Raw genomic sequence first — 26,937 nt, 5'->3', positions numbered from 1 at the left:
GGAGCGCCTGGGTGGCTGGTCGGTTCAGCGGCCGACTTCGGCTCAGGTCATGATCTCGCAGTCCGTGGGTATGAGCCCCGCGCCGGGCTCTGTGCTGACAGCTCAGAGCCTGGAGCCTGTTTCGGATTCTGTGTCTCCCTCTCTCTGACCCTCCCCCATTCATGCTGTCTCTCTCTGTCTCAAAAATAAATAAACGTTAAAAAAAAAAATTTTTTTTTTTAAATAAATAAAACATGTTGTTACAGGTGCGCCTGGCTCTCTCAGCTGGAGGAGCTTACAACTCTTGATCATGGAATTTTGAGTTCGAGCTCCACCTTAGGTGTAGATTACATACATGCATGCATACATACATACATACATACATACAACATGCGGTTGCATACGTAAGTAACTAAGAGGGACTCCTGACTGGCTCAGTTGGTAGAGCAGGCGACTCTTGATCTCAGGGTCATGAGTTCAAGCCCCACGGTGGACATGGAGCCTGCAAAAGGAAGGAAGGAAGGAAGGGAGAACTGAAAGCAAATATCCCAAATATTGGCACCTTAATGGTCGGCCTACAGAACATTATCTCCAGAACTCGTACAAAGCATAGGGCATAGTAAACGCTCAGCATGCTGGAAACAAAATGCATACGTGAGCGAACAAATTTCAACATATTTTTGACCTAATGAACAGGAGTTTTCTTTGAAAAATGGTAGTGTGGTATTTCCTTCTTTAGAGTTTCAGGTTCCGAATTTTCAGGAGGAACCTCCTCCTCTCCTAAGTTAAGGATATCACAGAAGAAGGCTAGACTTAGGCCAATCATCAGGCGGCACGAAGATGGCCGCCGGCCGGCCCCGCGCCCCGCCCCCGAGCCGAGCGTCCTCGAATTGAGCCGAGCGCTCCCGAGCGTCTCCCGAGCATCCCCGAAGCCGGCAGGAAGCTCGGGAGGCGCGCGGGCAGGAGCGACCCCGCCCCGGAGCCTGGGAGCGGCGCGCCCGCGCGGGGGGGGGGGAGGGGAGACCGGATGTGAGTGGAGCGGCCATTTCCTGTTTCTCCGCAGTTTTCCCCAGCTTTGGGTGGTGGCCGCTGCTGGGCTCCGGCTTCCCGTTGGCGGAGGGCGAGGCGGCGTGGACAGCGGCCCCGGCACTCCGCGCCCCGCCGCCCGCAGCCGCGCGCCCGCCCGCCCGCCGCGCCCCGAGTGCGCCGCTTCTCGCCTCAGCGCCCGGCCGCCGCCGCGGCCCAGCGAGCGGCCCAGATGCAGGCCATCAAGTGTGTGGTGGTGGGAGACGGGTGAGTGCGCGGGTCGGGGCCGGGCGGGCTCGCCCGGGGTCGGAGCCGGCCTCTCTGCCGCGCGTGGCGTGGGGCGCGGGCCGCCCCTCACTACCCCCGGGACTGGCCGGCACGGGCCTGGTTCCGGCTACCCCCCCACCTTTTTTTTTTTTTTGGTGGGGGAGGGGGTCGCCGACCCGCGGCCGGAGGGAAAAGTGAACTCCACCCTCCCGCCTTCTGTCGGGCCCGCTGATCGCCGGGTGGGACCCCCCAGCCGCGCCGCCACCCTCCCTAGTCCGCCTGGACACCGGTGGGCTTGGAGTTGCCTTTCTCAGAAAACGACCCTTTCTGGGCTTTTACATCAACCTCTCGAGCCCGGTTGAGAGCTTCCGTGTGTCCCGGCGGTCAGGTCGATAATACCGGACGAATGTTTGCCTGGGCGGGTTTGGTGGCCCTAAACTGATTTACCACGGGCTATCTTCCGCTTGCACTTGGCCACTTGTTAAGATTTTTTTTTTTTAGGTGATTATTTTTGCTCTTAACGTGGAGAAACTTCTGAGAATCTAGCTGCGAGGAGTCGGGTGTGATTAAGACTGTTCTTTTCTCTGAACGTGGTGTGGTCATAAAAAAAAAAAAAAAATTGGCTTTCGCTTCTTGCGTTAGGTATGGGATGTAGCAGAACAGGCTCCCTGAGCGGAGCTGCCCTGTGACTCAAGGCATTTCTTTTCATTACTGTCTGTGGTGGTTACAGGCCCTAGAGGAAGACAAGACTTGGCTTATGCAGTTTTTTTTTCCTCCTCCCATAGAAACAAGAATCTCAGTGTAATCCGAGCAAAATTGTGTGTCTCAGCAGGGCTAGAGTAGTTGAGTGTTAACAAGGAAGCTCCAAGAATTACTACCAGTTTCATGAAATTCAGAAGGCAGTGGGTGCATTTTTCAAGTTTTGTAAAGTCGAAGGAAGCGTTCTGGCATCGCTCTCTCTTTTGATTAATATTCCCCAAACTTGTCATTAGGACTGATGTGGCTTTTATGCCTCTCCAGTTGTGAATTGGCTTTGTTTAGATAGTTGCAAATTAGACATTAGAAATTGTTTCCACAGCTAATTCAGATGTGGGTACAGTTGAACTGATTTTTAAAAGATGCCCATCTGGGATTTGTCAGAGTCAACATGCGAAACATTAACACTTCATGGTTCTATGTATATAGCCAACAATTACACCTCCCACCTATTTGGGAATATGTATGGTACCCTTTTTTTTTTTTTTTTAAACCCTTCAGAAGAAAGTTTTATTTTCATCAGGGTGGGGGGGAATGTTCAGTTACTTAATAGGGAAGTCAGTAAACTGTTTAAGTGAAGTTGAAGTTTAAACGTTTATCAAGTTGTCTTAACGCTTTAAGTGAATTTCTCTTAAAAATTAAAAATGTTGGGACGTCTGGGTGGCTCAGTTGGTTGAGCGTCCAACTTCAGCTCGCGTCATGATCTCGTGGTTCAGGAGTTCAAGCCCCTCATCAGGCTCTGTGCTGACAGCTCGGAGCCTGGATCTTGCTTCAGATTCTGTCTCTCTGCCCCTCCCCCTGCTCATGTTCTGTCTCTCAAAAATGAATAAACGTTAAAAAAAAATACCAGAAAATATTAAAAATTAAAAATGTTCAATCAGTAATGCTTAGAATATGAAATGATACTACTTTTTAAAAACGCCAAATTGCTGATAATTCAATAACCCTAGTAATATCCTATGTAATATCCTTAATTGAAAATTTCTGGAACTAAAACATAAGCACAGCAGATATATTTAACGCTTACAGATTATGGACCTCTGCTGTTTGTATTGGCTTGTTTATCTAGTCGCATACTTGTTGAACGCCTACTGTGGGATCTGGATCCTTCCTTCAAGTCTCTTCCCCGCTGCTTAGGGGAAAACCCTGGGCATATCAGTCATCCTCCACAAGACAGGTGCCTCAAGTTGAATTTGTGAGGATTAAACCAGATGCTGGATATGAAGTGCCTCCCAGGTGTCTGCCCTGTGCGGAGTACGTGCTGTTTCTCTTACTCCGAGGCACTGAGGGACTCTGTGAGGGGAGTGGAGTGGTAGGCATAAGACAGTTCTTGGCTTGGCTTAAAGTTTTCAGTTAGTTTTTTTCGTATTTGACATTGATGTAGACTGGGGGGCTAAGAATCCTGTTAAAAGTGGATTAAAAAAATGTAAGGTATTTATTTTTAAAGATTTATTCATTTATTCAGGTAATCTCTACACCCAGTGTGGAGCTCGAACTCACGACCCCATGATCAAGAGTCGCATGCTCTGCCAACTGAGCCAGCCATGTGCTCCCTCTATTACTTTAAGGGACGGCATATAGCAAACGTTACTTCAGTGAAAAATTTAGACACATAATTTTCCATACCAAAAATATTTTTCTGCTTTTACCCAAACAAAACATCAGCCTGATGATATGGTTGGAATGTTCTTTTATTCAAAAGTTGTTAAAGCTGTAAATGTAGGTCTACATTTTGTGGGGCAGAGAACTCCATGGTGGGGAATCTGAGGCAATTAAGGGCAGTTTAAGCAGTAAAGGCAAATTGAAATTGCACAAATTGCAAGCTTCCTTATTTAAAAAAATATTCTTGGGAACTACAGTTAGAAGCCATGTCATAATCATATTATAACTAGGATCAATTAGCCTATATTCTTCTTATGGATTATTTTCTATATAGCAATTCAGTTGGCATTGAGTACAAAATGTGAGTTGAAATTTTGATACTTTTTATGCTATTAATCCTTCTCTTGGTCCTAATTCTGTTAGTCCTTCTTGAACACGGGGTCTGTCATTCTTATTTGATGGACATCTGCCCCCAAGATTCTCTCAGTTTTACTTAGGTAAGACAGCATCTCACATTCAGATATTGCTAAACCATTCAAAAAAGAAGTTTTTAATGTTTTTAAATTTTATTTTGAGAGAGAGAGACTAACCCTAACCCTAACCCAAGCAGGCTCTGCACCGTTAGCACAGAGGCTGATATGGGGCTTGAACCCACGAACCATGAGATCATGACCTGAGTTGAAATCAAGAGTTGGGAGGCTTAACTGACTGAGTCACCCAGGTGTCTCTCCCTAAACCATTTTTTTAAATGTTTATTTATTTTGAGAGAGAAGGCATGAGTGAGCAGGGGAGGGACAGAGAGAGAGAGAGGGAGAGAAGATCCTAAGTAGGCTCTACAGTATCCAGAGCCTGACATGGGGCTCAAACTCATGAACCGAGAGATCACCACCTGAGCCAAAATCAAGATTTGGATGCCACCCAGGCACCCCTAAACCATTTTTAATAGTGTTGTTTTGGCTTTGGTTGACCAGAAGGCTGGGAGTGAATGAAGCCCCTCTTAGTTCACTCCAGATTGGGCTAGTAGTCTCTCCAGCCCAGTGTCTAATTTAGGCATTGCTGTCCAGGAATGTTTTTAGTTGAGCATAAAAAATACCTTCCATGATGATGTCATCTTTTTAGGAATGCACCAGTTCCTCTCTACTTGTTTCCATTGAACAATCACTGATGGTCCGATCCATGAATTTAAGTGCTTCGTGAATTGTCTGTGTGTTTTGCCTTGAGCATGGGGTTCCATATGTTTGTGTTTGACCTGTTGTAAAGGTGTTTGAATTCTGCACTGGCTTCTAAGTTTAGATTTGTTTAAAAAAAAATTTTTTTTAATATTTATTTATTTTTGAGAGAGAGAGTGTGAGCAGGGGAGGGGCAGAGAGGGAGGGCTACACAGAATCCAAAGCAGGTTCCAGGCTCTGAGCTGTCCGCACAGAGCCTGATGTGGGGCTAGAACTCATGAACTGTGAGATCATGACCTGAGCCACCCAGGCGCCCCTAAGTTTAGATTTGTTGTTTGACTCTGATCTTGGTGGTTAAAATTATACGTATGCTTTTTTTTTTTTTTTTTTTTTAACTTTCAAATGATAATCCCAGTAAAAGTTTGGTGTTGGATTCATTAGAGGAGTATCAGGAATCCATTTTTAGAGAACTTAAAGCCACTTTTTATGATCTTTCTTTTGCATTAATCATCTAATGTATTAGTGCCTCCTACTTTTTCACCTCTGCCTCACCAGGTAGTTCTTGTAATTTTTAGTCTTCCTAAAAAGGAGATGTTTTATCAGGAATCCTGCTACCAGGGCAATTGCCGCATGTCATCAGAGGAATATTTTTCCTTCCACATCTAAATATGAAAAGCTTCAGAGATACAGAAAAGTTGAAAGAATTGTGTAGTGAACACCTGCCACTTAGATTTTGTAATCAATATTTTGCTATATTGATATTGACATATCTTCCCATTATCAGGGCATATTTTAAGAGGATTTGATTTTGAAGAAGAATGAGGCTGATATGCAGTTAGATAAAAAGTCTTTTTTGAACTTTTTTGTATCTTCCGCAGATCCAGATAATAACTATTCTAGGATTGGGTTTGGTGTTTCTAGAAGGGGGAGGGTTTCCTCTGTAGCTTAAAGGCTACTTCAGAATTGGACTCTCTTAGGGGTAACATCTTCAGCCTTGAGGGTTCTAGAAGCTACCCAGTTTTTGAATTTTTTGAAGCCTCCAATGGTGATAATGGCTGGTTTTCCTAAGTTGGTTATGATGTCCCTGTTAGTGACAATATCAAAATTTCACATTAGGTTTTGTGTTTTTGTGTGCTAAACTACTCTATTCATGTATTTCCTGAATTTATTCTTTGCATGGTTATGCATTTACTGAAGGCCTACAATTGGAGAGTTCCCAAACCCCATTTCACAGGGTAAATTGAGGACTTTCATTCAGGGTCTTTCATTGATGCAATAAATATGAATATATATTTAATACTTTCACATTCCACTATGTTCTATTAATATATCGTTAAGAACTAGGTACCTTTTTAAATTTTTATTGTTTTTTAAAGTTTATTAGAAAGTGCGTGCAAGTGGTGGGAGTTGCGGGAGGGGTTGGGGGGGAAACCATCCCAACCATCAGGCCCCATGCTGTGGGCGCAGAGCCTGATGCGGGGCTTGCACTCATGAGCATGAGATCATGACCTGAGCTGAATTCCGCCGCTTAACTGAGCCACCCAGGTGCCCCAGGATCTAGGTACTTTTAGACAGCAATACAGGCTCCTTATTTTCTCATTGGAGAAATCTGGTCTTTGAGTCCTAAGATCAGTGTATCTTTTTTTTTTTTTTTAAACGTTTGTTGATTTTTGAGAGAGCGCGAGTGGGGGAGGAGCAGGGAGAGAGGGGGATAGGATCTGAAGCGGGGCTCTGCACTGACAGCAGCAAGCCTGATGTGGGAGAACTCATGAACCATGAAATCATGAGCTGAGTCAAACTCAGAGACACTCAGCCTATTGAGCCACCCAATAGGTAGGCGCCCCTACCCTCCAAATTTTAAACGTTTCCTTGAAGTTCTCCTAATGGGAAAATGGAGAACATAATAGGAACATGAGTTACTGGCTTTAATCTTTGTAATTTCTACTAGAGCAGGAAAGGCACAGATAGGCTTAAAAAAATGTTACATGAACTTTCTTTCAGTAGATTCGTGTTCATTTTCTACAGTTGTGGCAGCTTTCAAGGATTAAAAAGAGGTTGAACTCAGTGGTAGCATATATAAAAGTGGAAATTCCAAACCAGATAGTAACTTTCAGAGGTTCTTGGCCGCATCAGTCAAGGTTGTGACCAAATGCAGCTTCCATTCGTCGCGTGGGAGCTGTGTTGACTTTGGCCTCTAGAGTTTATTTGTGGAGTGTTTTTAAAAGGAGTGGATAAATAACACTAATGGGAGGTAAATCACCATTATTTTTTTCTTTTTATCTGTTTTTTTAAAACTAAGTAAATATTTAAATCACCGTTTGGACATGTACTTAATTAAGTCGGAATTTTAGAATTTAATAATTTCTTACAGATTAGTTTATAGCTGTAATGGTTGGTAATAAAATTTCAGCCTATCAGGGTATGCCAATACCTTGAATTCCTTTGCAGTTAAACCTTTCAAAAGATGATGCCTCGGCTAAAGGTGAAGTTTCAGGAAAAGAGATCTTAGAGCTTTTGGTTTTTTTTTTTTTATTATTATTATTAAAAACTGGTTGAGTTTTGGGGCGCCCGATGGCAATGTCCGTTAGGCGTCCACCTCTTTTTAAAGAAAAAAATTTTTTTAACGTTTATTTTTGAGACAGAGACAGAGCATGAACAGGGGAGGGTCAGAGAGGGAGACACAGAATCCAAAACAGGCTCCAGGCTCTGAGCTGTCAGCACAGAGCCCAACGCAGGGCTCGAACTCACGGACTGTGAGATCACGACCTGAGCCGAAGTTGGACACTTAACCGACTGAGCCACCCAGGCGCCCCAAGATCTTAGAGCTTTTGAAACAGAGTGGGTCATATTTATAGTAATGGCTTTGTTCCTATACATATGGAAGAGCTTTGGGACAGTACTCTTAAAGGAAGTACTACTATGACGTTTTATCATAACCGTTAAAACCTTTATAGCCTCTTATCCTTGATGTTAAGAGGCAGTAACTATTACATTTTCACACATTTGTAATTTTGAAAAGAGGCTCAGCAATGATGGCGTTAGACTCTGTTCTCTTCCTCAGCTATCACATCCAGCCCATGGCTGGGCCATCTTGTTCTGCCGCACGCCTAGGAAGCTCTAGAAATGGCCCACTTCTTTTTACCCTGAATCTCCCTCGTTGGTTCAAACCACTCTTGTTTTTCTGTCTCCAGTCCCAGCTTCCTTCCTCAGTCCTCTTTTCCACACTGCACTTGGAGGCTGCTTCTAAAAATGCAAATTTAATGGTTTCTTGGCAACTAAAAACTTTCTGGGACTTCCTGAGTAGGATCAAGTCCCATGTCCTTAACAAGAAGAGATGACAGCCTCCTCAGAGTTTCCTTTGCTGCTTCCCCCTTAGTTCTTGGTTCTTCAGTTGTGCTGGGCTTCTGGGCCTCCCCATCAATGCTGCTGTTTTTGCCTAGAATGTTCCTCCTGTCATGTCCCCATTCCTCCTAGGTTTCAGCATACATTGCGACCTCTATCAGCTCCAAGACTAGGTTAGATCCCTTTGCATCTTAAAAAATTTTTCTTTTAATGTTTATGTTTGAGAGAGAGACAGAGTACAAGCAGGGGAGGGGCAGAGAAAGAGGGCGACACAGAATCCAAAGCAAGCTCCAGGCTCTGAGCTGTTAGCACAAAACCTTACATGGGGCTTGAGCTCACGAGCTGTGAGATCATGATCTGAGCTGAAGTCAGATGCTGAACCAACTGAGCCACCCAGGCGCGCCCCCCCCCCCCCCCCCCCCCGTCACTGCCCCCTCGCCTTTTTTAAAGTAGGCTTCACACCCAGTGTGGAACCAAATGCAAGGCTTGAACTCCCGACACCGAGATCAAGACCTGAGCTGAAATTAAAAGTCTGTTGCTTAACCCACTGAGCCACCCAGATGCCCCTAAAGATACCTTTTTTTTTTTTTTTTTTTTTTTAAAGTAGGCTCTACACCCAACGTGGGGCTCAAACTCAGGACCCTGAGATCAAGAGCTAGATGCTATAGGGACTGAGCCAGCCAGGCATCCCCCAGACCATCTTTAGTAACACTAATGACTGCACTCTTCATTTTTTCTTCGAGTTTTTTTTTTAAATGTTTACTTATTTTTGAGAGAGACAGAGTGTGGGGGTGGGGGAGCAAAGAAAGAGGGAGACATAGAATCTGAAGCAGGCTCCAGGCTCTGAGCCGTCAACACAGAGCCTGACACGGGGCTTGAACTCACAAACTGTGAGATCATGACCTGAGCTGAAGTTGGATGCTCAACCGACTGAGCCACCCAGGCGCCCCTATTTTTTTTTTTTTAAGTTTTATTTATTTTTTTTCTTTTTTTTTTTTTTTTAATTTTTTTTTTTCAACGTTTATTTATTTTTGGGACAGAGAGAGACAGAGCATGAACGGGGGAGGGGCAGAGAGAGAGGGAGACACAGAATCGGAAACAGGCTCCAGGCTCTGAGCCATCAGCCCAGAGCCTGACGCGGGGCTCGAACTCACGGACCGCGAGATCGTGACCTGGCTGAAGTCGGACGCTTAACCGACTGCGCCACCCAGGCGCCCCTTTATTTATTTATTTTGAGAGAGAGTGTGAGTGGGGCAGAGAGAGGGAGAGGGAGAATCCCAATCAGGCTCTGTGCTGTCAATGTAGGGCTTGGTCCCTCGAACCGTGAGATCTTGACCTGAGCCAAGATCAGTAGTCTCATGCTTAACAGAGCGAGCCACCCAGGTGCCCCATGCACTCTTCATTTTTTTACTTTAATAACTGCACAAATGGGGCACCTGGGTGGCTCAGTTTGTTGGGCATCTGACCTCGACTCAGGTCATGATCTTGCATCCGTGAGTTCTAGCCCTGTGTCAGGCTCTGTGCTTGTCAGCTCAGAGCCTGGGGAGCCTGCTTCAGTTTCTGGGTCTCCGTCTCTCTCTGTCCCTCCTCCGCTCACACTCCGTCTCACTCTCTCTCAAAAAATGAACAAACATTAAAAAAAAAAATAACTGCACAAATTCCATGAAGTTTTGTTCCTTGGAATATCTTCAGTACCTGGTATACTTCCTTGCATAGCACACACTTTGTTGGTATAGATTGAAATAGAATTCATGCTTTCAGTAGTTTTGTGATGGAGTTGGTAGTTTTGCATCCATTTTACAGTTGAAAAAACTGAGGCATAAGGGAGTTGAAACTTACAAAAAAGTCCAGCCTAGTAAGTGATATAGAGTAGGTCCCAGGTCTCAAATCTAGGCTAATGACTATGGATCTCCGCCTCCTGCTTATATAGGTTTGACATTGTAAGCTTTTAACAAAATGTATGGTCAATGAGTCATTTTTGTTGAGAAAGCCTTTAGGAGTTGGGAGCTACTTCCTGATGATGTAATGTAATGTTTGAGTCTGTGAGGTCTTCAGGGTGGGGGAGTTCTAATTTTTAAGCCCTTAATAATGTTATGAGTAAAACAAGTATTGGCAAACCGGATGGGCCTGTAATCTGTCTTCGCAGAGAGGTTTTTGCCTTAAGCTAAGAGTGCTAAGAAAATAGAAAAGCACTTAACTTCTTTATGGTGAATCCTAATTCATAGTAGTTGCGACTGGACAACAAATTCTTACAGCTCAGAGCTTCATTGTGTGAGGAGAGCATTTATATCGCTTCTCAGCCTTCTGGCTAAGATCAAGTATAGTAAGGAGAGCATTTAGTGAAAACTTAGGCCGGGGACACAGGCTCTCAGAAGCCCCTGAATTCACCCTGAGAAATATCAAATTTGGAACTCATTTTTTGGCTAAGGGCACAGTGATCTTAATTTGTAGGTGATATATTCTTATGAAAATTTCAAGTGGTTGGAAGACTCCAAGCCACCAGTCTGACCTCTGCCCCGTGGTACATTGTATCCCCCACTAGTGGTGCGGGAGGGCCTTCTGTCTCTGGAGAATTTCTACACGATTCTTTTTTACTTTCTCCTCTTTGCAGCTTTGCAAAGTTTATGCCAGCGTCCCTGAGCCATTAGTTAATATGTCTGGAATATATTGTGTTAGCCGCTCTAAAGGCTTATGGTGATGTGTGAGGATGGGGGTTGCAGAGTGGCAAATGAATACAGATGAGTTAAAGTGAGTTCTGTATGGCTCTTTGTGGCTCACAGTTCTGTGTGCGGTGGTTAGTGACTAAGCACTCTGTTAAGAGAACAGTCACTACTGGTGCCAGAGGGAAGGCTTTAAAAGGTGGTGGGTTTGAGCTACCACTCTGAGGCTGCAAAATGTATTACTTAGCAGCCAAGTGGAAGTTGCAGAGGAAGGCTGTGTTTGCATATTAGGACGCATCAAAGTGATTTGAGGATAGAATTGAAGATGCTCAGATGAGAGACTCCTACACATAGTCGCAGAAGAGACTTTCCGTTTTAAACTATCGTTCCTCTTCAACCTGTGCTTAATTAACAGCTGGTTCTGTGAATGCTAATTCCTAAGCAGTGCAGGAAGGCTCCTTTTTGAGAAATTCGAGTTTGTTTACTTTAAATTTCAGGATAGAAAATGTGTAGGCTTCAGTAGAAGGTTACAGAAACTGTTTAATGCTAAGTACTTGGTGTATACTTCTTGATTTTTTTCCTGTAAGTTTAACAGAATAATGAAAGAATTACATTCATGTTGACTAAGCAACTTATATCATTGTTTTTCTCTTTCCTTAGAGCTGTAGGTAAAACGTGCCTACTGATCAGTTACACAACCAATGCGTTTCCTGGAGAATATATCCCCACTGTGTAAGTATCTGGAGTTAAATAAGGAATTTACTTGTGATGTGTTTTTTTAGTTCTTTTGACCTTTGTTTTGCTGTGAAGGCATTCTTAATTCTTACATGAACAGATCTGATTAGTTTTCCACTTAAACGTGAACATTGACCAAAGTCTGATTAATAAGAGAATCGGGCTTTTAAAAAATACTTAATCTGATGTAAAGTTTCTGCATTGTGATGAAACACACAGCTTTCCTAATTGGTTTTTAGACATTCAGGAAACAAAGTTAACAAACCGAAGTGTGAAGACTGGATACAGTAAGAGTTTCATATAAATTTGGCACTCGAGCATCTGTGTGTGAAGGATCAAGGAGCCAGAACATGAAATAGTCTGTTCTATTGTGATTGGCCTTTTTTGGCAAGTGATCCCAGTGGTTCCATGTCACTGTTGAGTTATCAGGCTGTGGAACTGAAACAGGGTGGTGCTGGGGGCAGTTACGGGAGGACGGAATTGGCCACTGAGCTGTTTATTCCCTCTCCGCAGCAGAATTGGGTGGAGATGGAAGTGTTTTTCCGATGATAGGATTACTAGGGAGCCCCGTGTAGCACGTCACCCTGCTCTGTCCTCACAGCTGCCATCCTAGTAGAGGAAACACCTCAAGTCCCACCCATGCTGACCTTGTCGAGCATAACATGTGCGCTGCAGTGTTGCCCAAAGTTTTGCAGAAGTGGGATCATACTGTCCGTGTTGTTCTGGTTTTATGGTGGGGACTTTCCTAATCTACACATGTAGGTAGAACTAAATCATGATCACTGTAGGTGACTTTGAACTACTGTAGCTGATACAGTACACTGGTCATGGGGTTTGTTTGGGTTTTTTTTGCCGTGTTGAACATCATTGCACACGTCTTTGTGCACATGTGATAGATGATGACAAGTGGAGGTGTGCCAAATCCAGAGGGAATGGATATTTCGATTTCTGATAGGTTAACTACCCATGTGCTGCCCAAAGGCTGTACTTGGACCAGCTGTGACTGAAGCCGGCTCCTCTGGTTGGACTGTGGGTGACAGGAGTTGAAAAAGTTACTTTCTCATTTGCATTTCTGATCCCCGGTGGGGTTGAAATCCCTCAAATGTTCACTGTCCATTTGTAGTCTTGTGTGGATGGACTGTTGAAATCCTTTGCTTATTTTTTTATTGAGATTTTTTTCTTACTGATGGAACTTCTGTGTACAAGAAATATCAATTCCTCTGTCTCTCCTTTGCCCTCTGTCTCTTTGAACTTCATTATGAGGTCTTCTGCCAAAAAGAAGTTTGACTTTTTTTTGTTTAAAAATTTTTTTTTAGTATTTATTTTCTAGAACAAGCATGAGCAGGGGAGGGGCAGAGAGAGCGGGAGGGACAGAGGATCCGAAGCAGGCTCCGCACTGGTAGCACAGAGCCCGATGCAGGACTTGAACCCGTGAACCGTGAGATCATGACCTGAACCAAAGTCAGACGGTCAACAGACTAAGCCCCCCAGGCGCCCTAAGAAGTTTGAGGTGTTTATGTAAATATGCCACTCTACCTGCATGGAGTTTTATGTCCTGCTTAGGAAGACCATTCCTACTTCAGTGATGCAAAAGTATGTTTTCTAGACTTTTGTGGCTAACACTTTAATCTTTGATTCATTTAGAATTTATTTTTTGGTACAATAGGAGGCGGGCACGTGATTCTTTTTCCCAGATAAAAAAGTCATGATCTTGTTCATTTGAATAATCTGTCCTTTTCTCACAGAAGCAGAAATTACGATACCCCAGACCTTGTCTTCATGGGAGCTAGTGTGGTCGTTAATGTTCGTTAAGCCACATCGGAGCCTTACTCAGACTTCGGCTTTGCTGTCGCAGTTTAGGAAGTCCCTGAGTTTCAGTGTCGAGAGTGTGTGAAGGTGGCTTCCAAAATTGTATCTTACAGGCTGCTGTATTGGGTCCTGTTTGGTACTTGCCCTGGTTTGAATGGCAATGCCAGGTTTTCTTTTTAATGAAGTACTTGGTGGTACTTGTGGTTTGCTTTGGTTTTGTGGAAGTCCACCTTACTTTCTGTCTGTCAGCCAGGCTTTCCTGGGCCTCTGCTTATCGTTAAGTAATCACTGGGGTGACTTGGTATGCATGTAACCCAGTACACTCACTCTGAAACGGTCCACCACAGCCTCTCACATCAGGTTCATTTTGTGTTCTCTTCGCGCTTGGGTCGCAGGCCTGGCTGGATGACCACGACTCGACTAATTGTCGCCCTGACTCAGTGCGGTGGCTCTGTGCCGCGCCACCTTGCTGAAGATGAGCCACATGTGGATGTGAAAAATCTCAGCAAGTGGGATTTGAAAGAGAGGGACTGATTTTATACTCTGTTTCTCTGGGGCAGAAGAATCTTAATGTCCTGTTGAAGAGGCAGAGGTTCCTGTTGCTGCCACTGCTTTGTTTCGGGTACATTGAGGAGCTTGTCCTTTGTTTCTTGGGCGAGTTTCTCCAGGTGTTGGTTTGTTTCCCTTACACTCCTCCCAGTTTCCCTCCAACATTAGCTCTGCCCCCTGGCCCGGCAACCCCCAGACTGCACCTGGCCTTGGTGCATCTCCTCTGGGGCCCTCGCTGGGACAGTCACTCGAGTCCCTGATCTGTGCCCAATGCTCCATGGCTAAAGACTAACCATTTTTACTCCATTCTGCAGCTTTGACAACTACTCTGCCAATGTTATGGTGGATGGAAAACCGGTGAATCTGGGCTTATGGGATACAGCTGGACAAGAAGATTATGACAGATTACGTCCCTTATCCTATCCGCAAACAGTAAGGATCGTGACTGATTTTTAATGTGTCCTTTAGAATATATGATTTCCGAATATGAAATTGCACATGACCTGTGGGTTTGCTTGCACAGTTGGCCCGTGAACAACACATTTGAACTCCACATGTCCGCTTAGACTAGGCCTGTCGGTACATTTCAGTGAGTATGTTTCTTCCTCCAGATCTGAGGGAAATTTTTTCTCTGGCTTACTTTAGTGTAAGAACGCAGTACCTAATGCACTTAACATATGACTGTTGATGTTACTGGTAAGGCTTCCAGTCAGTAGCAGGCCATTAAATTTTGGGAACTTTTGATTGCATGGGGGGGGTCAGCACCCCTTACGCTTCCCCCCCACCACCCCCCATGTTGTTCAGGGGTCTGCTGTATCGCCATCTTTGGGGCATCCTGAGTAGTAGCAAGCTCATGTTAGTTCAGTAGCATGTGTCCCCTACGTGCGAACCCAGAGTTGGCTTGTTCTCATTTCTCTGGTCTTAACCTGGTATAGAATATGGTGCTGTGCAGTTTACATGCTTCCATTGTTGCAATTTGTTTATATATGTATTTATTAGAATTTTTTTTAATGTTTATTTTTTGAGAGCTAGAGTGTGAGCAGGGGAGGGGCAGAGAGAGAGGGAGACACAGAATCCAAAGCAGGCTCCAGGCTCTGAGCTGTCAGCAACAGAGCCTGATGCGGGGCTTGAACTCATGAACCATGAGATCATGACCTGAGCCAAAGTCAGACTCCTAACCAACTGAGCCACCCAGGCGCCCCCCCCCCCACCCTTTAAATATTTATTTATTTTGAGAGTGAGAGTGTGTACAGGGGAGGGGCAGAGAGAATTCCCAGCAGGGTCTGCTCCCTCAGCGCAGAGCCCAGTGAGGGGCTCGACCTCCTGAACTGGGAGATCATGACCTGAGCCAAAATCAAGAGTCGGATGCTTAACTGACTGAACCGCCCAGGTGCCCTGTTAGGATTAAGGTTTTTGAAAATCAAGTTAGTGACTTGTCTTTTGGGTTTAATATTATTTTTCTTTCTTTTTATTTTTTTAATTTTAATTGGGCTTCATGCTCACGAATCTGAGATCAAGAGCCATACGTTCCACCGACTGAGCCAGCCAGATGCTCTTTAATAATATTTTTCTATGTTACTCATGCTCCTTTTTCTATGGCTTTATTATTATCATTATTTTAATGTTTATTTTTGCGAGCACGGGTGGGGGGCGGCAGATGCAAGGGCAGAGAGAGAAGGGAGACCAAGGATTTGAAGCAGGTTCTGTGCTGACAGAGACACATGCAGGGCTCGAACTCATGAACCATGAGATCACAATCTGAGCCGAAGTCAGACGCTTAACCGTCTGAGCCACCCTTTGGCTTTAGCACTTACATCTTCTCAGTGTAGAATCAGGTTTCGGTTTTGTAAAATTATATCCACAGTGTCCAGTCAGAAAAACTTCTAGATTGTTTTGCTTCCATTTCAGACGATTAAATGATCCGTGTACCAAAAGCTAATGAGAGTTGGTGGAAATATGCTTAGAGGCCTCTTTTCTTTAAATTAGGAATTGTCTTATTTGCATCGTGTGCTTCTCTCATTACACATTTGTTCTTCGTCTTAAAAGTATTTGAAAATAACTCTGGAGACTCAAGTGGCTAACCAGCCAAAGGAATACGCACTAGCACAGACTCCTTAGGTTTCCACCCTGCGCCCTTGCTTCCCAGCTCTGTGACCCTGGCAGATTTCCTCAGGGCTCTAGTTGTCACCTGTCTCGACATAGGATTAGACGAGCAGTATGTATAAAGCTAACAGAAGGGTCCAGGTACGTCACAGACACTCCAGTGTTGCTGCGGTGAAGACGCACATCTGGAGAGCTCTTCACGTCCCAGCTGGCTGGGCCCAAATGACTAGAAGTTGCTGTGCGTGCTCTCAGCAACTCCGGATGACCAGAGGGGTCAGGGTCAAGGAGACACCCTGGAGAAGGCAGGAGTCAACCCTTGGATGGACCTGACCGTCACCGTCTTGGGGGCGTAGTGTGGGTGAACATAACCATAGTTCTAGTCTTCCCAAATCTTTTGTTTTTAAATTTAACTTCCCGTTTTTAGTAATGATAGTTTTTTATACTTTTGAGTACAGTTTTAGAATGCAACAGTCATTGTCTCCTGTATTTATTTTCTCCTGGAGGAATTGCCAAATCCAGTTGCTTTGAGCTGTAGATTTTTGCTGATTGTCCTTCAATTGAATTGTAACCAGAACTATAAAATGGGAGGTTTGAATGAGTGAGTGCTCAGTTAATCTCCAGCTAAAAATTAACTGATTAAGGTTTGAAAATCAGTTCATAATCACCAAATGGTTTGAGTTCTTCAACATGTTTAGGAAACTCTTCTGTCCCCAATGGGTGCTTGATAATTCCAGATTTTAAATGGATTTGCTAACCTGTTGACAGACAGAGTAGGAGTCTTTAACCCACTGGATCCATCTGGAAGGGTGGGGTGTCACTTCTGAGAAGTGAGAGCCACCTCCTGTGACTCATGGGTCCGGGCAGGGTGTGGCCTTTCTCTCTGAGGGAGTGGCTCACAGTAAGTCAAAGGTGACTTGGCAAGGTCCCTGCTCTGTATGCCAGAACACACGCAGGTAAAGTGACAGATTGAATCAAGCCGCAGGGTGTTGTCCTTCTGGGGCAGGACTTAAACTTTCTGTGTCCCTTCTGTGTAAGGTGCTCTTTTCCTGCCAGACACTTGAACGGCTAAGGGGGTGAGGCACGACTCTAGCCCTCAGATGGCTCACACGTGCTGTGTGACACATCACGCGCCAGCAGACGGGTGTCCTGGGCACTTTGAGCAGAGAGGAGAGCGGCTGTGTAGCAGTTAAAGATGCGCCCGCTGGCCTCCTGCGGATGAGGACGTTTCATTGGCTCCCGGGGGGGCGGCCCCAAATGCGGAGATTGGTGCCTGGAAGGTCTCCTTCCTTTGGGCCACACTGTCCCTGCAGGGGGAGCAGGCCCGGTGGCTGCCGGCTGGCACCTTGGCAGCGGGGGTGCCTCTGAACTTTGTACTGACTGGAACGTGGTCTCTGGTTGTTGGCTCTACAAGGCCTGTTTATGTGGCTTGTCCGTGACTGTGCTCAGACCTCCCCTGAAGGGCCGGTAGACGATTTTGTATCCACATGTCACCCTTAGGGCTTGGCGACCCCCCAAAATAGATGTCATGTTTCCTGTGGGCATTTAATGCTGCTGTCCTCTGTTGGGCAGCTTGGGTGGCGAAGTTAGGTCTGTTTAAGGCATTCGTTTCTGCGTTCTCCAGAAGATGGCGAGCAGGTAGTCCTGTTCAGTAGAGATTGCCCTCGAAAGTTTTATTTTTCTAAAGTAATCTAAGCGGCCGACTTCAGCCAGGTCACGATCTCGCGGTCCGTGAGTTCGAGCCCCGCGTCAGGCTCTGGGCTGATGGCTCGGAGCCTGGAGCCTGTTTCCGATTCTGTGTCTCCCTCTCTCGCTGCCCCTCCCCCGTTCATGCTCTGTCTCTCTCTGTCCCAAAGATAAATAAATAAACGTTGAAAAAAAAATTAAAAAAAAAAATAAATTAAGTAATCTTTAGGGCTTTCCTATCCTTTAATAAGTTATCTTTATATTCTCTTTTTAAAAATGTGCCGTAATAGGGGCTCATGATGGTTTGGTGGGATAAATGTTGGGCTCTTGATCTCACGGTTGGGAGTTTGAGTCCTGCATTTGAAGTAGGCCCGACGAGGAGCCTGCTCTCCTGCACATTCTTTGTGTGTGTCTTGAGTTGATTTGTCACCATGGCAGCGTGACCCGTGTAGTGCTCGGGCCCAGCATCGTGCGTCGTGTCGAGTCAGCTGCATTTGCCTTTTTGACCAGGACGTGGTATGAGTGAGTGGGAACCTGTGTGCCTCGTCGGGGTCACGAGGCCTGAGCTCCGTGCGGGTCCGGAGAGGCCTGTGCTGCCCAAGGCGCCGGGCCTCTTGTGTCCGGGCCTGTGGGGGCCTACGGGGACCTGGGGTGTGTGTGCGCTCAGCTCGGGAGTGCCGGGTGGTGGCGCGGAGGCAAGGAGAATGGCTGTGTTTGGCTTGGCCGTTCGGATTTTCACCTGGCTTTTTCTGCTTTGTTCGGGTGGCCGCCTCTACCTGTGTCCTCCGGCCACAGGTCACTAGGAACACACCTGTGGCTTGAACAAAGTCGGGTTTGTTCCTGTGCCCCAAAGGAGACCTGCACCTCGGGGACTGCGGGGTGTGTGATTTGGGTGAGGGCTTGCTCTGGATTGGGTGCTGGCAGGAAGTAGGGTAGTTCTGGGGCCAAATCTGTGACTGGTGCAGACACCGTCACACAGTCTCGTTGGCTGCAAGAGGGGGGCGTTTGGGGTTTCTATAGTTTGCACGGTGACCTTGTGTTTGTGGCTAGACAAGATTAAGTGGTCTTCTATTCGTTTCTTTGCTTCTGGTCTCGTGTCAGCATGGTTGCGTGGTCTGACGTGGGCGCTCTGGGAGATTGTCACATTCAGTGGGAACCCGCCGTAGCCTGGCTCCTGGGGTTCGGGGCTGTCCTGCTCTTTCTCCTGAGCAGCTCCCCGTGGGTGCCACACACACAGCATCTTTGCTCTGTCCTGTTTGCGCCCTGGTCCTTTGCCCGGTTCCTAGAGTGTCTGTAGGAAGAACTATTCCAGGCCTGAAAGTAAAAGCCGGGCGGAAGGCCTTAAGAAGAGAAGGAAATGAGAGGGAGAGAGAGAGCGCGCACGTGCACGAGCAGCGCTAGGGTGTTTGGAGTTGGGAGATCCCAGCCACCCCCGAGTCCCCTCCCGTTCCGCCAGGAACCTCTCCGTGGTGCCCTCCGCATGCCTGGTGGAGGCGCATGCCTGGTGGAGGCGGTGGACCTGGCCAGTGAGGGAGCGGTGTTTGTGACCCGGAGCAGTCACTGAAGGCCTGGCGGGAGCCTGTGTGGTCGGGAGTCGGCTGCCGGTGTGAGGAGAGCAGTGTCCGGGCCAGAGGGAAGGGGAGCCCGTGGCCTGGGGAGGCCCGGGCAGAATAAAGAGGCTCCAGGACACACTGGGAGGAAGGCTGGGCCAGTCCTGCTGCAGGCAGCCCTGCCATGGAGCTCCGGCCTCCGGGGACCCCCGTGGACATCGAGACACCTGCCAAGGTCGAGCAGCAGGAGTCTGTGCGGGGTGTCTGGTTGGGAGGCCAAGGCTGCAATGAATCCCTCCTGGAAGAGCGAAGTGTCAGAAGGACTAGACGTTTTATGATTTCCATGTCATTGTTTTAGAAGAATTACCACATTATTCTTTACACCTTTTTAAAGCCTTATTTAGGCTGGGGGAAGGAGGAGAAGGGAACGGGCAGATGGTGGAATGTTAACATAGGATGGAAAAGCATGTTTCTTGATCAAAAAATACGTTTTAAAAATTGAAAAAGGTAGAACAGATGTGGTTGGAGGATATTTTGGAGCTGCGTTTTTGTGGCCAATCCCCAGGGGTCCCTGTGTCACCATAAAGAGTCGGGAGCACAAATCTTTTTAAAAGTAGCCCATAGGTGAAAGTGGCAACTTTAATATTCTCAGAGTCGTGGGTCAGAGAAGCTGGAGAGAGAGGAAATTAAAATAATTCTCTTGTTCATCTGTTAAAAGACGTGTGGGGTTCTGTGTTGCTTGAAGAGCAAGTCTTTCTTTCGATTTTTGTTGCAACAGGGGCGAATTGAAAGCCCTGTGGTGGCCGCTGGAGGTGCCGTCCCCTCTGGGTGGCCGTCCCGTCCAGAGCTGCAGGGGCTTGCGGGGGGGTGCGCAGTTCAAGGTCTCAGTGCATTGACACCGTTCACTCAGGTCCTCTAGCTCCCTGAATTCGATCCGCACTTGGCGGAATTTGGGGGGAGAGTGAGCGCCAGCCTTGTCACCGTCACAGCGCAGACCCAGCAGCGCTTCTTGGGGCCCTTTCCTCCCAGAGGCCCAGTCCTATGGACAGGTGCGCCTCCCGTTGGTGGCTGCTGCCACTGGGCCTGTGTCTCGGAACATGGACAGAGATCTTTGACCCGTGTGTCTCTTGCTAATGGACGCACGGACACGCCTTTGCTAAGGAGGAACGCACGCTTTCTGCACGTTTCCTGAGTGGACAGAGCCCGTGCGCTTCCTCGGGCGGGCATTTGTGTCATCAGGCATGGTGGCGCTGCTGCCGGAACAGGAACCTTCTGTGTGCTCCTGTGGGTAGCCCCCCCCCCCCCCCACCAGAGTGTGCCTGACCTCTGTCTTCATCATGGCCTTTACAGGTGTGATGGAGTTTCGGTGGGGTTTGGCGTCACAGATGCTAGATAGTCCTCTGCTTTTGGATCCTTTGGGAGGGTTGAGACAGGATTCTGATGAAGAAGAAATAATGGATTGTGTTGACTTTTACTTTCCTCAGTTTTTACTAAACTCAAACACAGTTCTCATGCATTACTAGGTTGGAGAAACGTATGGTAAGGATATAACCTCCAGGGGCAAAGACAAGCCGATTGCCGTATGTAAAACTTTCAGTCGACCTCAGTTTCAAGCTTTATCTGTTCTCTCGTTTCACTTAGTTCCCCAGGATTTCCTCTCGAGCCCCACGTTCCTTGAGTGCTTTGTGTTCACTTCACTCGAGGTTGGGTTTTGCTTGATGAAATGTGCTTTCAGTGGAGCGAGACAGTTTACCTACTAGCTCGAATTAAAGCAGTTTGTGAACTGCTTGCTTCCCTCCTCCCGCGTGGAAGGAGGGACCTTCGTGAGGGGCCTCCCAGGCCGTCGAGGCTCCACGTGACGCCCACCCACCGTGGAGCGGGACTGAGCATGGCTGCGGGCGCCTCCTCCTCCGCTTTGGTGTCCCCTGGTGTCTCTGGTGTCCGGGGCGCGGCTCTGCGGCTGAGCTAACCTCTCCCTGCTTCCAAATGATGTAACCCGGTGCCGACCTGCCGCGGTGATTCTCCGACGAGCCTGTGCATGCGCTAGCGTTTGTTAAATGTCATTTATAAAAAGCTGTTGTGTGGGATGTTTCTTTCCCTTTCCAGGTACAAGGGATCAGCTGGATGATTGAAAGTGCTAGCTTGGGAATTGTGTTAGCTTGGGAGAAGATACATTTCACAAAGTAGCAGAATTGCCTTTTTCTAGGAAAGGGATTTATAAACCTAGCATTTTAGAAACTCTTAGGCATTTTAAATACAGCTAAATATTTAAATTTGACTCGACACAATAGAGTGGGGCAGAGGTTTTATGTTTAGTCGGAAATTCTTCCAGGTATTTATTCTGCACGGACTTTTCCTCTGAATCTTTATTTCGGCTACGACTGCCCAGCGTCGAGTCCTCCAGAGCCCTGCTCGGGGCTCAGAACCGACAGCCGGGAAGATGCCGCTTACACCCGGGAACCTCCGTCACGGCGGAAGGTGCTCAGCGAACAGCCGGACCCCACTCTGTGCTGGGGACCCCGGTGGCAGTTCTTAAAGCAGTTTAATTGCAAACCAGTGGTCAACTGAAAGTGTACTTAATGTGCACCCGGGAGCTTAATGAAAAGCGTGCCATTTATACATGTTTTTTAAAATCGACTCTGCTTTTGAAAAACAGACCACGTTTTACAGAAATGAGTGGTACCTTGACCCTGGTTTGGTCCCTGTATATAAATAAGAGCATTAAAGTTGCCAGTGGGAGTTGGGAGTGTGAAGGAAGAGGCCTCCTGGGGGTCTGATTGGAGGCCTCTCCAGTCTCTAGGAAATGCTAGCACATTCTAGTAAATCCTCTCCCCTCTTCTCGTAAGTAGCTGGCTGCTTCATGTGCTGGTTCTGGTCTGGGAGCTTCTGACAGAACTGAAGGGTTGTAACCAGGGAGTGAGCTTTAGACACGGACTGACGGTGCATAACATGCACTTCGTCTCGTGAATCGTCCCCACAGTGTTTACGAAGCAAAGCGCGCTCGTCACTGTGAGATCATTTCTAAATGCCTCTCTTTCCTCTTTATAGGATGTATTCTTAATTTGCTTTTCTCTTGTGAGTCCTGCGTCATTTGAAAATGTTCGAGCAAAGGTAAGCCGGGATGTTTTAGACCAATGTTTTGTTACATAGTGTCATCTTTGGGAGGTGAAACTACCATTTAGTGATAGAAATTTTAATGATTTTGTAATTCTACTTTAGGTAGATCAATTTTTGAAATCATTGACTTTATTATGTAGAATTCTAAAGTTCAGGGTCTGATTCAGAAACGCTGCATCCCTTGTTAAAATAACACTTTCGAGTCCATCTGATGGAGTCATCTGCTAAAACAGCGGCCATGACTTTCCTCTCCTGCGTCTTTCACACACTTCCAGTGAAAAGTGCCATGCGCGGGATGTTCGTTGTGATCAGGGATGTGTCCAGTGAGAGTAGTGGTGGCAGGGCTAAGACCTCAGTCCACATAATTCATGCTCACTGTTGAATATATGTAGGTAGGATTCTCAGAGTTCATGTAAGAGCTTGACCCATTTTACCAAAAGATAGTTTTTTGGGGAAGGAAGACCTTCCCTTCCTACCCCCTCCCCCCCAACACGGACAAGTAGAGCCTGTTCTGTTGGGTCTTAGTCTTGGAATCCTGGTTTGCTGATCAAACACCCACAGGTAGGCAGGCCTGTGGTTCTTGAAAGTATTGAAGGGGAGGGTGGCGTGAGCACGGCAGGGGGGGCGGTCCTGCCAAAAGCGCTGAGGGACTAAGGTGGGGTGGTGGGGTCAGTTGGGCACCCGGATGGGTATCGTTTAGGCAAAGAAAGTTCATGAGGGAGGGGAACGTGTCATGACTTTCTTCTCTCTTGCATCTAGTGGTACCCTGAAGTGCGACACCACTGTCCCAACACCCCCATCATCTTGGTGGGAACTAAACTTGACCTCAGGGACGACAAAGACACGATTGAGAAGCTGAAGGAGAAAAAGCTGACTCCCATCACCTACCCGCAGGGTTTGGCCATGGCGAAGGAGATCGGTAGGAAATCCTTGCATTTTCACGTCTGCTTTCTTTGCGCGGGTTTTATTTTCGTGACAGACTGGACTCCAGTCTGGGGAAGTAGAGAGCGTGTTTTCCGACTCAGGGTCGTGGTGACGCTCACCAGGTGGGTGCAGGGTCAGGGCTGCTCCGCTGGGCCACACGTGCCGGCAGGTGGCGGGGCCCGGGGAGCTGCTTCTTCGTCCTTGTCCGGGTGAGAAGAGCGGGGCTGAAAGAGGCTGTCTCCCGGCAGGTGCTGTAAAATACCTGGAGTGCTCGGCGCTCACGCAGCGAGGCCTCAAGACAGTGTTTGATGAAGCTATTCGAGCGGTTCTCTGCCCCCCTCCCGTCAAGAAGAGGAAGAGAAAATGCCTGCTGTTGTAAATGTCCGGGCCCCTCTCCTGCCCTGCCCCCCTCAGAACCTTTGTACGCTTTGCTCAAAAATGGTGGAGCCTTCGCACTCAATGCCAAGTTTTTGTTACAGATTAGTTTTTCCATAAAACCATTTTGAACCAATCAGTAATTTTTAGGTTTTGTTTGTTTAAAGTGTAAGACTTCAAACTTTCACATTATATTAAAATTTAGCCCTAAAATGGTAAGCTTTTTTAAAGCCTTATTTTTCAGAAGCCCCTATTCTTGCTCAGATTAAGAGTTGCCAAAATACCTTGTGAACTAAATTGCATTGTTGTGCTGAGAACACTAAGCACTAAACCGTTTAAGACCTTTGTCTTGAGAAGAGACCGCAGCCAGCCTCTCAAGTTCGGACGCACAGACCCCTGCTGGCTGATCTCTGCCGGGAGAGCCCCCAGCCTCCTTCCGGAGACTGGCGGCCGCCTGGCGCAGCCCGGCCACCCCCAGCACCGAGCTGTGTGTCCTCCTGGAACGAGCGTAATGACTCAGCTCTCTGATCAATCTTTTTGATTTTGTAGTGAGATTTTTTTTTTTTTTTTTTTTTTTTTTAAGTAGTGTATTCGCTTTTGCTGAGATTTGGAACCGCCCTCTGGCTCCCGCCCGTGTGATGAAAGGGTCCGCTGTGGCCGTGGGCACTTGGGGAGGGTGTGTGGGCCACGGGACGCGATCAGAGGACGAAGACAGTATTCTGACAAAACACTACACTGTGCACGTCATTACTAAACTGAAAGTGTCACGGGTAAAATCTTAAAAAGGTTAATTTCTGTCAGATGCAGTAAATGATGAAAGGTCGGTATCATCACTAAGTGTTTTAAGCTTTTTTTCTTAGACTCCATCCCTCCTGAGATCGGGCATTTAATTCATCTTTGAACTGGTCGTTCCCATAGTTGCTGACTTAGTGCTTTTCTTATAGAACCCCTTCTTAATGAGCAATATGCCTCCTTGTATTATAAAATCTTTCTGATAATGCATTAGACTTTTTTTTTTTGTAGGTTAGTGAAAGTGCATTCCTGTTCCCTTGTTACTTTACTCAGAGCTAATAAGCGCTTTCCTTAGTTTTCTAGTAACTAGGTGTAAAAATCATGTGTTGCAGCTTTACAGTTTTTGAAATATTTTAGATATTCCTAAACTATGAACTTTCGTAACATCACTGTCTTGCCAGATCACCAGTACTGTACCTTGACTAATGCTGACCCTCCTCCTCGCCGCCTTCCCCCGGACACACGCTTCCTGTCGCTCTGCCTAATCAACCACGTTCCTTTGGGTCTGTGAGGTTCTGTAAGCCCGTGCTCGTGCTAACCAAGTTCTGTACAACTTACCCGCTGGCAAGAATCCAAGGTTGGACCTTTCAACCACTAGAACAAAGTTTTTTAAATTGACCGTTGCAGACTTGTGGAGTGTTTTTACATTGATCTTTTGCTAATGCAATTAGCAGTTATGTTTTGCATGTGTGACTTAATAAATCCTTGAATCATATGACTGTAATACTTGAATTCTTGAGAGCTCGAACGACCTCCTGGGGTATGTGTACGTTTGCCTCACCTGAAATCCTAGGCGCTTGGAAACACTTATTTCCAGTGCAGGTTTTCATGCTGGGGGACGGGGAGAGGCCCCTCCAGGGGAGAAGCTGAAGAGTCAGCAGGGACCGGTGGGGAGTCAGGCTGGGTTTGGGACCTTCGGATGCGGGTGGGGCGTCCACATGGGTGCTCGTGCAACTGGGGCCAGAGCTCTGGGCTAAAGCTGGCGGCTGTTGGGAGCCCGAAAAGGGGGAAGGAGGCCGATTATGACTTTAAGCCTGAAACGGTACTTCAATGAACAGGTCATGTCAGAATCCATTTTCTAAATCCTTTATATCATTCTGAGGATTGCTTTATTTTTGAGTATTTTTTAAAGATGTTTTTAAAAGGCAGTTTCAAGACCATGTAGTTCTGAAGGTTTGCTACAAAAACCGCTGTCTCCCATCACACCCTCCCCCAAGGCAACCAGTTTGAGTTCTTTTAACCTTCGTTTTATCTCCATACGGCTAAGTGATGTAGCTTTTTACCTACCAGTTTTTATCACCAGTTGCTTAGCAAAGAGGGATGCGTAGGGCCGGGTGTGGGGGAGAACAGAGCCCCCACGCGGTTCCCAGCTCCCTCCCCACCCCAAATCTCCCCGTGTTCACCGATCCAAACCACCAGCTCTCTGGACCCGTCCCGCTGGGTGAGGCTTCGTCACAGAGGCGTGCGTGCCTGATGCGACCGCCGGCTCTTTGCTTCACCCTCCAGCCCCTCTCCCCTCCGTGGGGGTCTGGCGAAGTCACAGGACTTTGGTGCCGGTTGCGGTTTTCAGTTTCAGCCGTTACCACTGGTCCTCCCAGGAGCCCCGGCTCTTTCCCAGTGGCACCCCGCCCCCGGCATACCTTTCCTTCCCGATCCTGGTTGGTGTTTGCTATTTAGCATCCGTGTCACTGTGCAGATGCGCCTGGCTGAGCCACTGAGGAACAGGACTGTGCTGCACAACTACTCGTTTCTTTGAGGATAATTAAGACTTTGCTCCTCTGTGTGCTTCACGATTTAACTGCAGACTTCCAGCCGATACCGAAATTCCTCAGGATGTTTGCTGAGTTTCAGCAATTTGCATTTTCCTAAAGTCTCAGAATCCTCTGGCCACTTTTTTTTTTTTTTTAATTTTTTTTTTTCAACGTTTATTTTGGGGACAGAGAGAGACAGAGCGTGAACGGGGGAGGGGCAGAGAGAGAGGGAGACACAGAATCGGAAACAGGCTCCAGGCTCCGAGCCATCAGCCTAGAGCCTGACGCGGGGCTCGAACTCACGGACCGCAAGATCGTGACCTGACTGAAGTCGGACGCTTAACCGACTGCGCCACCCAGGCGCCCCTGGCCACCACTTTTCTTTTTTTCAACGTTTATTTTTTATTTTTGGGATAGAGAGAGACAGAGCATGAACGGGGGAGGGGCAGAGAGAGAGGGAGACACAGAATTGGAAACAGGCTCCAGGCTCTGAGCCATCAGCCCAGAGCCTGACGCGGGGCTCGAACTCACGGACCGCGAGATCGTGACCTGGCTGAAGCCGGACGCTTAACCGACTGCGCCACCCAGGCGCCCCTGGCCACCACTTTTCTTATGTGTCGATGTTTTTGTTTTTTTTTTGAGTTTATTTTTTAGTAATCTCTACCTCCAACGTGGGGCTCAGACTCCGACCCCAAGATCAGGAGGCACTGCTCTACCTACCGAGCCAGCCGGTGCCCCCGGCTCCTTG

General features: G+C 47.1%; 2 protein-coding genes across 3 annotated transcripts in view; one reads left to right on the top strand and one right to left on the bottom strand.

The window, feature by feature from the left end:
* The first annotated feature begins 1,010 nt into the window (after positions 1–1,010).
* Positions 1,011–25,153, top strand: RAC1 (Rac family small GTPase 1). 2 transcript variants are annotated; one of them, XM_086691876.1, is made up of 7 exons: positions 1,011–1,272; positions 11,462–11,533; positions 14,209–14,326; positions 20,754–20,810; positions 22,279–22,341; positions 23,107–23,266; positions 23,520–25,153. In XM_086691876.1, the coding sequence occupies exons 1-7, from the start codon at positions 1,238–1,240 to the stop codon at positions 23,648–23,650; spliced, it is 636 nt and encodes a 211-aa protein (XP_086548002.1). In that variant the 5' UTR covers positions 1,011–1,237; the 3' UTR covers positions 23,651–25,153. The 2 variants fall into 2 exon arrangements, with proteins under 2 accessions (XP_086548002.1, XP_086548003.1); XM_086691877.1 differs by lacking the exon at positions 20,754–20,810 and having other exon boundaries at positions 1,014–1,272.
* DAGLB (diacylglycerol lipase beta) overlaps positions 23,296–26,937 on the bottom strand; it is a 39,266-nt gene continuing 35,624 nt past the window's right edge. Inside the window, exon 16 of the mRNA XM_086691869.1 lies at positions 23,296–25,424. Within this exon, the coding sequence (XP_086547995.1) occupies positions 25,412–25,424 (13 nt within the window). The 3' untranslated portion in view covers positions 23,296–25,411. The remainder of the gene's footprint in view (positions 25,425–26,937) is intronic.

Source organism: Puma concolor, chromosome E3, assembly GCF_028749965.1.
Source record: "Puma concolor isolate L17-30 chromosome E3, mPumCon1.1.hap2, whole genome shotgun sequence".
Classification (NCBI taxonomy): domain Eukaryota; kingdom Metazoa; phylum Chordata; class Mammalia; order Carnivora; family Felidae; genus Puma; species Puma concolor.
The sequence above is the reverse complement of the archived record's forward strand: the minus strand, read 5'-3'. Positions and strand labels throughout refer to the sequence as shown.

Coding starts and splice junctions, on each gene's coding strand:
- RAC1 (XM_086691876.1), top strand. CDS start 1,238: ATGCAGGCCATCAAGTGTGTGGTGGTGGGAGACGG. Junction 1,273..11,461: donor TGTGTGGTGGTGGGAGACGG/GTGAGTGCGCGG, acceptor CTCTTTCCTTAG/AGCTGTAGGTAAAACGTGCC. Junction 23,267..23,519: donor GGCCATGGCGAAGGAGATCG/GTAGGAAATCCT, acceptor GTCTCCCGGCAG/GTGCTGTAAAATACCTGGAG.